Below are 14,116 nucleotides of genomic sequence, written 5' to 3' on the forward strand. Positions count from 1 at the left end.
GAGTAGAAAATATTCTGTTTAGAGGACTTTAGAGCTTTTTAATTGCAAAACATACCAATTGTTCTATCCTTAGTGAACTGGGTAGATGTTAGTCGTACCTTGAGGGAACAGGGCATTGATGAATCGGAGACGGTCTTGCTGCGTCGTCGTTTCTTCTTCTCTGACCAGAACATTGATTCCCGTGATCCGGTGCAGTTGAACTTGCTCTATGTTCAGGCCAGAGATGCCATTCTGGATGGTACCCATCCAGTTACTCAGGATAAAGCATGTGAATTCGCGGGTATCCAAGTGCATATACAGTTTGGACCTCATAATGCGGCCAAGCACAAGCCAGGATTTTTGGAGTGAGTTTGCCAATCGATTGCAGAATAAAGTTCCATAATCTAATCTCGTATGTTCCACTTGTAAAGCTTAAAAGATTTTCTGCCTCAATCGTATGTACGTGTGAAGAACATCGAAAAGAAAGTATTTGCCGAACATCGAAAACATGACGAACTATCGGAAATCGATGCCAAAGTCCTGTACACGAAGACAGCTCGCGAGTTGCCCACGTATGGTGTTACCTTCTTTCTGGTCAAAGAAAAGATGAATGGCAAGAACAAGTTGGTTCCACGTCTATTGGGTGTAACCAAAGACTCTGTGCTGCGTCTGGACGAGCATACGAAGGAAATTTTAGTTTCCTGGCCACTTACCACAGTCCGACGTTGGGGTGCCTCGCCAAACACATTCACCCTTGATTTTGGTGATTATGCCAATCAATATTATTCAGTCCAGACGACAGAAGCTGAGCAAATTGTCCAACTTATTGCTGGCTATATTGATATCATATTGAAGAAAAAACAAACAAAGGATCATATTGGTATTGAGGGTGATGAGGGATCCACCATGGTTGAAGAGTCAGTGGCACCATCAAAGTAAGTCCTGCAAATTGAGCCTATATATGTGAAGAGTTAACATATATTTCTAATTTCCAGGGCCACTTTCTTGCAACATGAAACGAATCGTGTGGAAAAACTTAACTTGGAAAGTTTGGCACATCCGGGCATTATGCGGCCATATGATGGTAAGTTTAATGAACTCATTCTAATTGATATATTTATATATGCACTATAGCTTGAGCTTCTTAAATGTATATACATATATATACATATATTTATCTAGCCGATGCCAAACAAAAGCATTTATACTTGGCTTGGCATTCTTTGTTTTATATTTTTGTTCAATATGATTGATAAAAGAAAAATCCAAATTAAAATGAAAAACTCTTTTAAGAAACTGTTGTATTAAAGAAACAAGAAACTTAGATATTATATTGAATATACAAATAAATGCTTTTTCGAATCTTTTCTTTATTTTGTGTACGCTAATATTTGTTTTTGTATTATTTGTTTTATTTCTATATCTTATTTACAACCCACCCTGTTGTTCGTCTGTGCCATAGGCGAGCGCACCTTTACCCAGAACGAAGTGCAGACCGTACAGTATGGAGCCTTCGTTGGCCAGGTCAATCATGCGCACCAGCCGCCCACGGTAAGTCACTCTGGTCAAAACCCCCCCCAAAAAAAATATAACATTTCCCAACTAACATTCACTATTTCATTTCACGCGCTTTTTATCTATGTTGCCACTGCACATTTTCCTAACACAACTACAAACACATAATATCGCCTCCATCTAATAGAAAAATATAAATCTAATCTCTGATGCATTTATTTAACATTCCTTTAACATGCTGCAAATCTCTGAATACAGATAATGGTCATCCAAAATTTTACAAAGTATGAATTGTCGCCTCATTGGAATTGTTTTACATTTTGTTGTTTTGTCGTTTCAATAGTTAACTTATTAAATATTTTTCCCTTGCCTTCTGCAGACTAAGGAAGTACGGATTAGTTCTGTAAATCTCACAGAACCGCAACGCGCACTACTCAGTTATATATCTGCTGGTCAGGATGTCTTATTACGTGCCGATGAAGAGTTGCGTACCAAGGTAATGCGAATGCCCTTATTATCCTGCTAGTATGGTCAATAAATTGTATGATTTTGGCTTTTTAGGCACCAATCCAAGAGCTGGGCAGTGATTTGAGGTCAATCGAGTGGCGTGAAAACACTCTGGATACCTCTAAGCAAGCAGTTAGCAGCCATGTTGCTACCATGAGTGCAGCTACAGCCCAGATTATCACAGCATCGCAACCTGATGAAGTGGATACGGAAGCCATTTCCGCATCTGTCTCGCAAATTGCCCAAACAATTCCCGAGGTAACCAAGGAAGTGCGTCTGATAGCCGCTCTAATGGAGAACGATTCGAATGGCGACCAACTGTTGGAAGCAGCTCGCAATCTATGCAATGCCTTTAGTGATCTACTCAAAGCAGCCGAACCCGAAAGCAAGGAGCCACCTCAGCATTTGATTAATGCTGCCAGTCGAGTGGGCGAAGCCACCACACACGTCCTCAGCACCATTGCCGAAGAAGAGGTGCCAGAGAATCGTGATTTGCATGATATGCTCTTGGCTCTGGCAAAGGCGGTGGCCAATACAACAGCTGCATTGGTTTTGCGTGCCAAAAACATTGCTGCCAGCTGTGAGGATGAGCAAGCCAGAAATCGGGTAATTGGAGCAGCCAGCCAATGTGCCTTGGCCACGAGCCAGCTGGTGGCCTGTGCTAAGGTAGTGGCTCCCACTTTGCACAATGCTGCCTGTCGAGAACAATTGGAGGCAGCGGCCCGAAATGTGGCCAGAGCTGTTAACTCGTTGTGCGAAGTCTGCAATGAGGCCAGCAACGATCCCAAATTGAAGGCGGACCTTTTGGCCGCAGCCAGAGATGTTTCCAAGAGCCTTACCGATATGCTGGAGCATGTTAAGCTGAGCTCTCGCGAGCATGCCAATCGTACTAGTCAGGAATTGAGTCCGGTGGAGAACGTCATTATTGGCACTGATATTCTAGTGTCCACCAATGATCCCCAGGAGATGGTGCGTCATGCCCGCACTTTGGGTCAAACAACAGCCCAACTTATCCAAAGTATTAAGGGCGAGGCGGATCAGCAACAGGATGCGGATATGCAACGTCGTCTATTGTCTGCAGCCAAACAGTTGGCAGATGCTACCGCCAAATTAGTGGAAGCTGCACGCCTCTGTTCCTCGAATCCACATGACACTGACAACCAGAACGCCTTGCGTCGGGCAGCTGAGGAATTGCGTGAGATAACAACCACTGCAGCCAATACACCAGCCATGAAGCGAGGATTGATACAACGTTTGGAGTACTGCTCCAAGCAGGCTGCTTCGGCTGCCACCCAATGCATCTCGGCGGCCCAGAATGCCGTGCAGCACAGTCAAGACCATCAGACGAAGGAATCACTGCTCCAAGATTGCAAGAGAGTGGCGGACACTATCCCAAGGTTGGTTACCTCAGTGAAAACGACACGTGCCCAACCGGATGATGCACATGCTCAGCTAAATCTCATCGAAGCAGCTGAACAGTTTATTGAACCAGCTCTCCAGGTTTCGAAGTCTTCACGAGCCCTGCAGCCCACAGTCACCGATATACCATCAGCTGCCCAGCTCTCCAAGAGTGCCTTACATTTGGGCCAAAGTGTTTCCGAGTTGCATTCGGTGGCACAACGTGCCCGTGATGCATGCGGCGGCCAGGAACTGGAGTCGGCTCTGGAGGCAGTGAGAAAGCTGCATCATGTCCTAGACGATACACGACAAGCGGCACTAGCAGGACAACTGATTCCTTTGCCAGGAGACACTGTAGACAATACGGCTGATGAATTAAGAAAATCGGCCAAGAATGTGGGCATAGCCCTAAGCCAATTGTTGTCATCAGTTCTACAAAATCAACACAGCTATGCAGGCTCAGCCGGTCGGGATACTGCCCTTGCTCTGGGAGACTTTACCAAAAGTGTACATGGAGTGGCTGCTACTACCCGAAATCCAGCAATTATTGATTGTGCCGATGACGTGGTGACCAGTTCGGCCAGACTTATCGAAGAGGCCCAGCGTACGCTTCAGGGTCTGGCAGATCCACAAGCTCTTACCCAAGCAGGACGAGACGTCACTGTTGCCCTCTCCCGCACTGTAGACTGCATACCCGGTCAGCATGAGGTAGATGTGGCTCTGAGGAATGTCAGCGATCTTAGCGAGATTCTTTGCATGAGCGAGTTCCCACCATCAACGCGCCCCTATGCAACCCTTCAGTCGGAGCTTAAGCAAATGGCAGAGCAATTGAGTAGCTCTGGCGGTCAGATTGTTGTATCCTATGCCTCTCCAGCGTCACTGGCCGAGAGCAGTCACAACTTTGCAGCCAACTACAGGGATCTGCTATCGGTCAGCATGGAAATGGCCGGTCAAACACAAGAAGATTCTGTTCGCTCTCAGATTATAGAGTGCCTTCGCCATGTGTCCACTCAGTCGTGCTCCTTGTTGTCTACAGCGAAATCAATTGCAGCCGACCCTGGCCAGCCAAATGCCAAGAATCTATTGCATGCTGCTGCACGCGGGGTCACAGAGAGCATCAATCAGTTGGTGGATGCCAGCATTCAATCCGCACCTGGCCAAAAAGAATGCGACAATGCCATGAGAAACATTGAGGCACTGCGCCGTATGCTGGACTATCCCCATGAACCAATCAATGAGTTGGGCTACTTTGATTGTGTGGAACAAGCAACCGCAAAGTCAAGGAATCTGGGCTATGCCATCTCCGAGATGATCAACAATGCCAAACAATCGCAGCATGTGGAATTCAGTCAATCAGTGAACAATGTCAACGATTCCATACAGGGACTGATGGAGAGTTCATCGCAAGCGGCCTACCTCATTGGTGTTTCGCATCCCTCAAGCGTTGCCGGTCGTCCGGGCATCATTGATCAGGCTCAACTTACCTGGGCCTATCAGGGCATTCGTCAACATTGCGACATTGTAAGCAGCCAGCAATCCACCAAGCCACAAATGATATCTGCTCTCACAGTCATTGCCAAGCACACCAGCTATCTGTGCTCCATTTGTCGCCAGGCCTCGATGAACACATCCAATCCGGTGGCCAAGAACGAGTTCATTGTCTTGGCCAAGCAGGTTGCTACCGCCACTTCGGATCTAGTGCAGGCAATCAAAGCCATTGAAGAGCAACCAGCTGGTGGAAGTCGCGAACGTTTGGTTGAGCCCCTGCTGGAGGCTGTAAAGGCAGTTCGCCAGTATGCCTCTAGTCCTGAGTTTATTTCCATTCCGGCCAAGATATCTGCCGAGGGTAGGAAAGCCCAGGAACCTGTTATCCAGGCTGGTCGCGGTGTAATCGATGGGGTTGTAGAAATGGTCAAAGCAGCCAAATCCCTAGCTCTATCGCCGGATAATCCACCGGTCTGGCAGCAACTCTCCATGCACTCCACACCCGTATCGGAGTCTGTGAAGCGTCTGGTGGACAACATACGTGACAAGGCCCCAGGACAAGCGCAATGCGAACAAGTTCTTCATACTCTGGGAACATGTACTCGAGAATTGGATAGCTGTGCTCTGGCAGTGAATGCCCAAGGCTTGAGCCAGAGACGGGACAATAATCTACATGGTTTCAGTGGGCAGACGATGAACTCGGCAGCGGAATTGGTTGACAAATTGGAGCCGATTCGTGTGGCTGGCAAGAACAATGCCGAACAGCTGGGTCATGCGGTTGGTGAGATTTCCCGTTATGTGGTGCCCATGGTAAATGGTGCCATTGGAGCCTGCACCCATATCGTCCACAGTCAACAGCAAATGTCGTTGATTAACCAAACCAAGTCGGTTGTGGAGAGTGCCATTACATTAGTGCAATCAGCTAAAGATTCCGCTGGTAATCCGCGTGCAACCCATGCCCATCCACGCCTGGACGAGGCCATCGATGGCACCAGAGAGGCTATACAGGAATTGCAGCAAACTGTCGAGAAGATTAATGCCGAGACTGGCATCGTTACGGGACTTATGGATCAGGTGAATAGATCAATTACCCGTCTCACCGATAAACGGCAATCCCTGCTGAATGCCTCATATCTGGATGCCTATGTGGACTATCAGACACGCATGGTGGCCAGAGCTAAAGAGATTGCCAGCCTGGCCAATGAGATGAATGCCAAGAGTAGCGTGGAGCCAGCAGCTTTGCCTCAATTGGCGGTCGACATGACCCAACACTATCAACAACTCACCCAGGATTCGGTGGGAGCTAGCACCACAACCACTTCACCAGACGTGGCCATGCGCATTCGCAGCACAGTCATTGATCTGGGTCGCTCGGTTAGCTCCATGATCAGTTCGTCAGCCGGTGGAGCCCGACCCAACGATGTGAGTGCCCAGAAGGAGATTGCACGCAATGCACGTGAAGTTTCCGAGAAGGTGGCCCAAGTGCTGGCAGCTCTACAGGCCGGCTCTCGGGGCACTCAGGCTTGCATAAATGCCGCCCATACAGTATCCGGCATTATTGGCGACCTGGACACAACAATTATGTTCGCCACTGCCGGCACTCTACACTCGGATGGCGATGGCAGCTTCGCCGATCATCGTGAACACATTTTGCAGACAGCCAAGGCTCTAGTGGAGGACACCAAAGTGTTGGTTACTGGCGCTGCCGGTACTCAAGATCAATTGGCCACTGCCGCACAGAATGCTGTATCGACCATAAGTGAGTAGAGATTATTTAAGTTTATGGCAAGTCAAAATGGATTTTAATCAAATCAACTTTTGTTTTTACTTGATAGCTCAACTGGCCGAGGCTGTTAAACGTGGCGCCTGCTCGTTGGGATCCTCTCAACCGGATTCGCAAGTCATGGTCATTAATGCTGTTAAGGATGTGGCCTCTGCTCTGGGTGATTTGATTAACTGCACTAAATTGGCATCGGGCAAGTCCATTAATGATCCCTCTATGCAGGACCTTAAGGAGAGCGCTAGGGTGAGTTGAGTTTTCCAAATATCTTCCTTGTCTCTCTCTCTCTCTCTCTCTTTCTCTGTAGTTTTTTTTTATCTCTCTCTCGTACTCTCTAATTATTAAATTCTCTTGCTATAAAGCTTTCGTTGTTGTGGCTTTTAGTAATATATTTTAGTAAATTATTGTTTGATTATTTTTATTTTCCTCTTCACTCACCAAATTGTAACTGACTTGATGTGGTTATGGTTTCCTATACAGTGATGGAAACTGAAAAAGTCTTCAGATTGATATGTAATCGAAGATGTTCTCAATTTCCAACATGTGTCGCCAAATATTCAGTCTCCTGACGAATAACGAAGCATTCATTTGGAATGTCTGATGGTTAACATGCTGGAAATAGGAGAACATCTTTGAATATTTGTAAATTGAGAGGTTTTGTTGGGTTTCTAATACAACCACATACATGGGATAATTTTTTAAATTATTTAATACTATATACATTAATTTAACGATATTGATCTCTTGGCTTCTACATCCTATGCAAAGAATATAAATCTATATTCCGATAATAATCGCACCATACACACATACACCCACACAGACACACCCACACACACACACAAATATACATAAATGTTGTTTATGGCTATTTGGAAAATGAGAACAACAAATGGCTTTTGGCACTCATCCATCTTCTATTCGTTCCAAATCCATAAAATACAATAAAACAACAAATAATTGTATGGTATTTTGTGTAACCAACTTTTCCACTTTCTCACCATTGCCACTGCTACATTTACTGCTGCTGTTGCTGCTGCTCCTGCTGCGCTGCTGTTGCCTGTTTCTGTTTCCCTGTTGTTGTTTTTTTTTTATTTCCTTTTGTATGATTGTTGTAACTGACCACAAAAAATGATGCGCACAAGATCAAGACAACATAAAAATGCGCCATTTGGATCGGCTGCTTCACATTTCCTTTCAACACCTACCAAATCCACAGCTCTCTCTCTCTCTCTCTCACTCATCTGTTTTCTTCTCTTTGTTGCCGTTACTATTTTAAGGCTTTTAAAATCGTTTTTTCATGTTATTAATATTTTCAATGTTTAACCCAAAAAGAAAATACACATACAAACACAAAAGACGTCTATACATACAAAGAGATTTCAAATTTCTCTGGCTCCAATATTTTTTTTTGTAAAGATAAAAATTTACCACCCTGGCATCCAGGAATCCAACTCTTTGGTCATCCATCCATCCCTCTTGGTCATTGCTCTGCATGCAATTCGCTGCGCTGCGCTCTCTCAACCAACCAACCAACCACCACCCACCCATCCACCTATCCACCCTATCCACCCTATCCAATATCAGTTACAACCACCACCCCCCAACAACCTATTTACCTACCACCTCCCTTTACCATTTTCCCATTTTCCTCCTACACCTTCAACATTTGTATAAAGAAAATCAAAGGGAAAAAAGCATAAATTGTTGTACGTTTCTTTTTCGTTTTTTGCTAATTTGTTGTGCGTTCGACATCTCTGCTCTTCTCTTCTCCCACACACACACATACACACAATATATACATATATTTTACATACATACAAAAACACACACACACACACACACAAACATGAAAATCCCTCATGAACTGTACAAAATGCAAATCGAATTCAATATCGCCTCCACGCCTCCTACTCCTTCTCTTCATGCGCTGCTCTCGCTGTGGAACAAAAAAAAATCTGCTATCAAAATCGATATCAAAATCCATTCATCCATTATCAAAAAATCAAAATGAAATGAAAATAAAACATTTCGAGCAGACACTGCAAGATGTTTGCCAAGTGGCAACTGCCCAGAAAGGCGGCCATTCAGAAACTAACCCATACACCACAGACATCCGTATCTGTGCCCAGCATCAGCAGCCGCATCATCATCAACCGCAGCAGCAGCAGCAACAACAGCAACATCCGCAACATCAGCAACATGAACAACAACAACAACAGCAGACAGCAATGGCTATGGAATCATGAGTCATTTCTGCGGGGCGGGCATCGTTTAACGAAATTGAATTAATTTATTAACTATCTACCATTAAATCATTGCACAAATATATACATAAATGAATATCTCGAAATAATATTTTTAAACGAAATATTGTAAGAGAACTTTTAGATGCTGGCTGGCTCATGGCTAATTTTGTTCAATTTGGCAATGGATTTAAGCAGTTGGATTGTTAATCTTGACAGTCAAAAATACACAAAAACAAACACATTAAAGATATATGAACATTATTGTTTTACCAATCGATTGGAAATTATCTCATTTCAATATGACGTAATATTCTTTTTTATTTAATTGGTTACTTGTTTTTGTCCATTGCCCCAGCATCTAGACGTGCTCCTCCTTCTATTTGTCTATTAAATGTCGTCCCATCTAAACGAAAGAAACATAAAATTTGAATTTTAACATAACAATTCTTAATTTTTGAATTATTAATAAAAGTCGAATTCATAAACGAATATCATATATTTTAATTTATTCGTATTTAGTGCCAAAAGCCATTTATTATCATAGTTTATCATAGTAGTTCATATTCTGTCTATATCGTAGATCGTATGTCGTATATCGTAGACCGCATATTACCTATCGTAGATCATAAACTCTATTATACTTTATTTATATACTTAGTTAAACAACAACAACTCTTCAATCTTCATTCTATATACCTTAAGCATTAATCCCAAACATATTTGCCAACCATTTTTACACTTTTAAAATCCAATTAGGTGATGGTATTGAACGTCTCCTCATTGCTAAAGACTGTCAAAGCTGTGGAGGATGAGCATACACGTGGCACCAGAGCCATGGAGGCAACCGTCGAGGCAATTTCTCAAGAGATTCGAGTAAGCATCAAAATTAACTCGCCATTTGTTGCATTTATTAATTTTCTGATTGACTTCTAGGCCATGCAGACGCCACCACCAGTTGGCAGCCCACAGGTGGGACCCGAGGATCTTATACGTGTCACCATGAATGTTACGGCAGCCACAGCCAAGGCAGTTGCCGCTGGTGCTTCCAACTTGCAAACGGATATTGTAGCTGCTGCCAATTTGGGTCGTCGTGCTATTTCGGACATGTTGATTGTATGCCGTTCGGTGGCCTGGAATTGTGCCGAAACCGATGAGCTGCGTATACGGACACTGGAAGCTGGCACCGCTGTGGGTGAATCCTATAGAGAACTCTTGAATGGCATTCTGCACAATTGCAGTGCCGATGATCGCATGCATTTGTCACGCCGTGTGGCCAAATGTGTCACTGATCTCGTTGCCATGGCTAGACTATTGAAGGGCTCCGATTGGATAGATCCCGAAGATCCCACTGTAATAGCTGAGAATGAACTATTAGGTGCAGCTGCATCGATTGATGCGGCAGCCAAGAAATTGGCATCATTGAGGCCACGTCGTCAAGCGGATGTTAAGGTAGGCATGCCAAGGCATTTTTTATATTCGCTTTTCATATATATACATTTGTATAATACGCGCATAATGGTGAATGACTTATTAACTCCAGCATTTAATTATAATGTCATGATCGGTACTCATTACTAGTGTTTAAGCGGTGCTTGAATTTACCTCTAACTTGCCCTCTCATCTGCCCACAAAAACGAACTAATTGATGGTCCCAGTGAGATATGTTTGATATTCTTGGTTGTTACATTCAAAAGTTCACCCAGGAATCAAACATATTATTACTGTGATCGTCGGAATCTACTAAAAACCAATTCTCGATCTAAAACAAAACTAAACCCCAAATGGTGATTGCCATCGATTGATGGACAACTTGTCATCGTTGTTGTAAAATCTTAAACTAATTCTCTAATTGATTACTGTTTTTTTGTTATATCTTTTCACATTTAGATTGAATTGGATGAGAATATGAAGTTTGATGAAATGATTTTGGAAGCGGCAAAGGGCATTATGGCTGCCTCCGCTGCCTTGGTGCGCGCTGCCAATGCTGCTCAACGTGAACTTATTGACCAGGGCAAAGTGGCTCGTCGTCCTCTAACCAGCTCTGATGACGGCCAATGGTCTGAGGGTCTAATTTCGGCTGCTCGTCTTGTCGCTGCTGCCACACACAGCTTAGTAGAGGCTGCACAAAATCTGGTGCGAGGCGTGGGCACTGAAGAAATGCTTATCTCCACGGCCAAGCAGGTGGCTGCATCCACTGCCCAGCTTTTAATTGCCTGTAAAGTGAAGTCGAATCCAAATTCGGAGGCTGGACGTCGCCTTCAGGCAGCCGGCAATGCGGTGATTAAATCCACCGACAATCTGGTTCATGCCGCCCAACAGGGACTGGAAGCGGAGGAGGAGCACTCACTCAAGATTAACACATCGATGGTTGATGGCATGGCACAGGAGATCAATGCCCGTTCCGCCGTGCTGCGCAAGGAAAAGGAATTGGAAGAGGCGCGACAACGTCTGAAACATGTGCGACAGGCCCAGCGATATGCAAAGAATGCACAGGGCTTCACCACCGATGAGAGCGACACGGAATATGCGTATGGAAACCACAACAAGAGTCAGAACAATGTATGAACCATTTTTCTTTCAAAGATTTCTAGTTTAGGGCTTTAATATTTTTGTTTGAAAATAGTTATCTGACTGCACCAACAATTGGCATTGAGATGGATAGCAAATTTGGGGTCACCAGTTGTGTCACAGTAGTTTTAGTTATTTTCTAACCTGGTGTAGGGTTTTTAGCTAATCTAACAAATAATCTGTCTAACCAACCAAATTTCTTTATCTCTTCTAACCCTTAACCCTAACAGACTTTGGGTCGTAGCGGTTACTATGCGTCCAGTGAGATGCCCAGCTCACCCAGCTATTACACTGGCAGCCAACAGCAACAGCAGCAGCAGCAGCAGCAGAAGCATCACTATAATTATGCGAGTCCCCAACCACAGCATTTCCATCTGCCAGAAGCGGTGTCTCCTCCACCAGTCAATTACTACCCACCAATGGAGGATACAAATGGAGACTTTCCACCACCACCGCCGCCATTGTCCACGACCATATCTAACATGCAAACCGCCACTACTGGCCACAGTTTTCGTCCTAACCCCAAGCTAACAGCCAATGCAGTGCCACGACCCTATCCGGGTAGTCCTGGCGGCAGCAATGGCCTAACTACCACACCAACCGGCGGCAGATTGTCGCAGCCAAGCACACCCACTAATGCCAACTACCAGCATAGCTTTGAATCGTCCAGCATTAAAACGCAAAACTCATCCCCATCTGCTGTGCCGCCACCGCCTCCACAGAAGCCCAATGTGAATCGCAATCTGGAGGCGTGCGTCAAAGATCTGCATGACAAGACCTTTGGTCAGGGCGGTGTTGTACAGTTAACAGGAGGAAATGCCTATCCTGGTCAAAACTACGAGGGTTACACGTCTAGGTATGTCTGAAAGACAATATCGAGAGTGACATGATTTTAATCTTTTCATTTTAATTAGATACGAAACGCGCAACTTTGATAAGTCAGCGAACAATACCAGCAGCAGCAGTAGTGAACTGGTCAAACCCTTGGAATCGAGCTTCTCCCAAATGACAGTCAATACGGATGGCGGCAAGATTAGCGTTATCGATCAGGGATCAGAGAGACTAACCTCAATGACCCAACGGGTAATGGAACGTAAATCCTATACAACAACAACAGAATCCCGGTCGGAAACCAAAACGGAGAAGCATAGTTTTCGATTGGAATAATGAATAATAACGTCCTTTATTATGTTGTTCTTGTTGAATTGGGGATGGGAAATGATGACCATGTTGATGTTTGCCAAAAGTGCTTTTAACATTTACGAACACACATAAATACTAATAGAAATAATTTAATATTAATTATAATTAGCTACTAGCGAAACTACGTCTATATATCTATACCTATCTATCTATCTATCTGTCTATACCAGCATAATCGGCTTAATAATATTAACCTTATAATCCCAATTTGGCAGTTTTATGCAAGTTTCTATGTTTTCGTAAATCTGTTGTATACGTGTTTATTCGCCAATTGATTGCCAATCAATCATCTATATATATATATATTTATATATCGTATCTACCTTATAATACAGAAACCAGAATATTGGAGCTTAACACTAATCAAATGCGCAGACCTCAAAAGATATACAAAACAAAACAAACAAAAAAAAAAAAACGATTTCTGTTAACCGACTTATGTCCCATATTAATACTACCATTTACAATTTTGGTTCTTCAATTTGTTGTTATTTCAATGCAATTCATTATTGTGCACTAAACACTAAAAACAATTTATTTTAATATAACTTAATTTTAGTTATTTCAACACATGTTTTGCAACAGAGCAAACAATTTGTTTTTCACTAAGCATTATGATAAGTTTCAAAAGTGAAAGAAAATATTATCTAATTAAACTTCATTGTATCCTTGATATATGTATACCCTATAATATTTTTGACTTCATAATGTTTGCTTTCCTTTTGTATATACGTACATATGCAAGTCGTGTATGCAAATTGTGTAATTCAATTGTGTACTTTTTTTTTGTAAATTAATAAAAACAATATAACAATCACGTAAAACCCATATCAGACAATTTTTATTTTTCCAAATTAAAGTCCAGACTCTCCTGATAATTTCTGAGAAGGACAACCCAATAGTTCTGTGAAGTCCCAAGATATTGCTGATTTCATATATTTGGGAAATTGTTGCATAGTTTGTGCATATTCATTGCATAGTTTCAGGCGCAACCGTTTCATTGCCAGAATTATGTCAGGCGCATACGTTTTTTTATGCTATGTAAATATTCTTAAATTTTTTGTGAGACAGCTCAGTCAAATATTGATGATATTTTTTCTAGTTTATACAATCTAAATACAGAATTCAATGATTGCATTCATCTGAAAAGAAGGCGATGTCCCCGGTAAATCAAGAAACAAGTAGCACTGCCAAGGAACAAATTTTATTGAGATAACATTGGAAACTATAGATCATACTATAGATTCTGGTTATTCTATATGGAAGGCTACGAATTCTTTAAAGCGGCAAACCCTGAGTCGTCTTCCAGTAAATGTCATCCGCTTAGAACAGGTCAGAAACATAACAAAAACGGATCTGCCATTACACCCTGAATACTCTACAGAAGTGTGCATTCCTTGATAATATATTCGGTTTCAGCTTTAGAGGTTAA

General features: G+C 43.1%; 1 protein-coding gene across 2 annotated transcripts in view; it reads left to right on the top strand.

The window, feature by feature from the left end:
- The window catches only part of LOC6645381 (talin-2), a 34,030-nt gene extending 20,518 nt beyond the window's left edge, over positions 1–13,512 (top strand). Inside the window, exons 5-16 of one of the 2 annotated variants that reach the window (XM_002068270.4) lie at positions 74–344; positions 411–914; positions 975–1,063; positions 1,442–1,530; positions 1,874–1,990; positions 2,056–6,643; positions 6,720–6,910; positions 9,670–9,786; positions 9,847–10,362; positions 10,801–11,472; positions 11,712–12,337; positions 12,396–13,512. In XM_002068270.4, the coding sequence (XP_002068306.1) occupies positions 74–344; positions 411–914; positions 975–1,063; positions 1,442–1,530; positions 1,874–1,990; positions 2,056–6,643; positions 6,720–6,910; positions 9,670–9,786; positions 9,847–10,362; positions 10,801–11,472; positions 11,712–12,337; positions 12,396–12,648 (8,033 nt within the window). In that variant the 3' untranslated portion in view covers positions 12,649–13,512. Of the gene's footprint in view, positions 1–73; positions 345–410; positions 915–974; positions 1,064–1,441; positions 1,531–1,752; positions 1,779–1,873; positions 1,991–2,055; positions 6,644–6,719; positions 6,911–9,669; positions 9,787–9,846; positions 10,363–10,800; positions 11,473–11,711; positions 12,338–12,395 lie in introns of those variants that run through there. The other variant, XM_023177547.2, reaches the window with a different exon arrangement.
- The last annotated feature ends 604 nt before the right edge of the window (positions 13,513–14,116 follow it).

Source organism: Drosophila willistoni, assembly GCF_018902025.1.
Source record: "Drosophila willistoni isolate 14030-0811.24 chromosome XR unlocalized genomic scaffold, UCI_dwil_1.1 Seg143, whole genome shotgun sequence".
Lineage (NCBI taxonomy): Eukaryota > Metazoa > Arthropoda > Insecta > Diptera > Drosophilidae > Drosophila > Drosophila willistoni.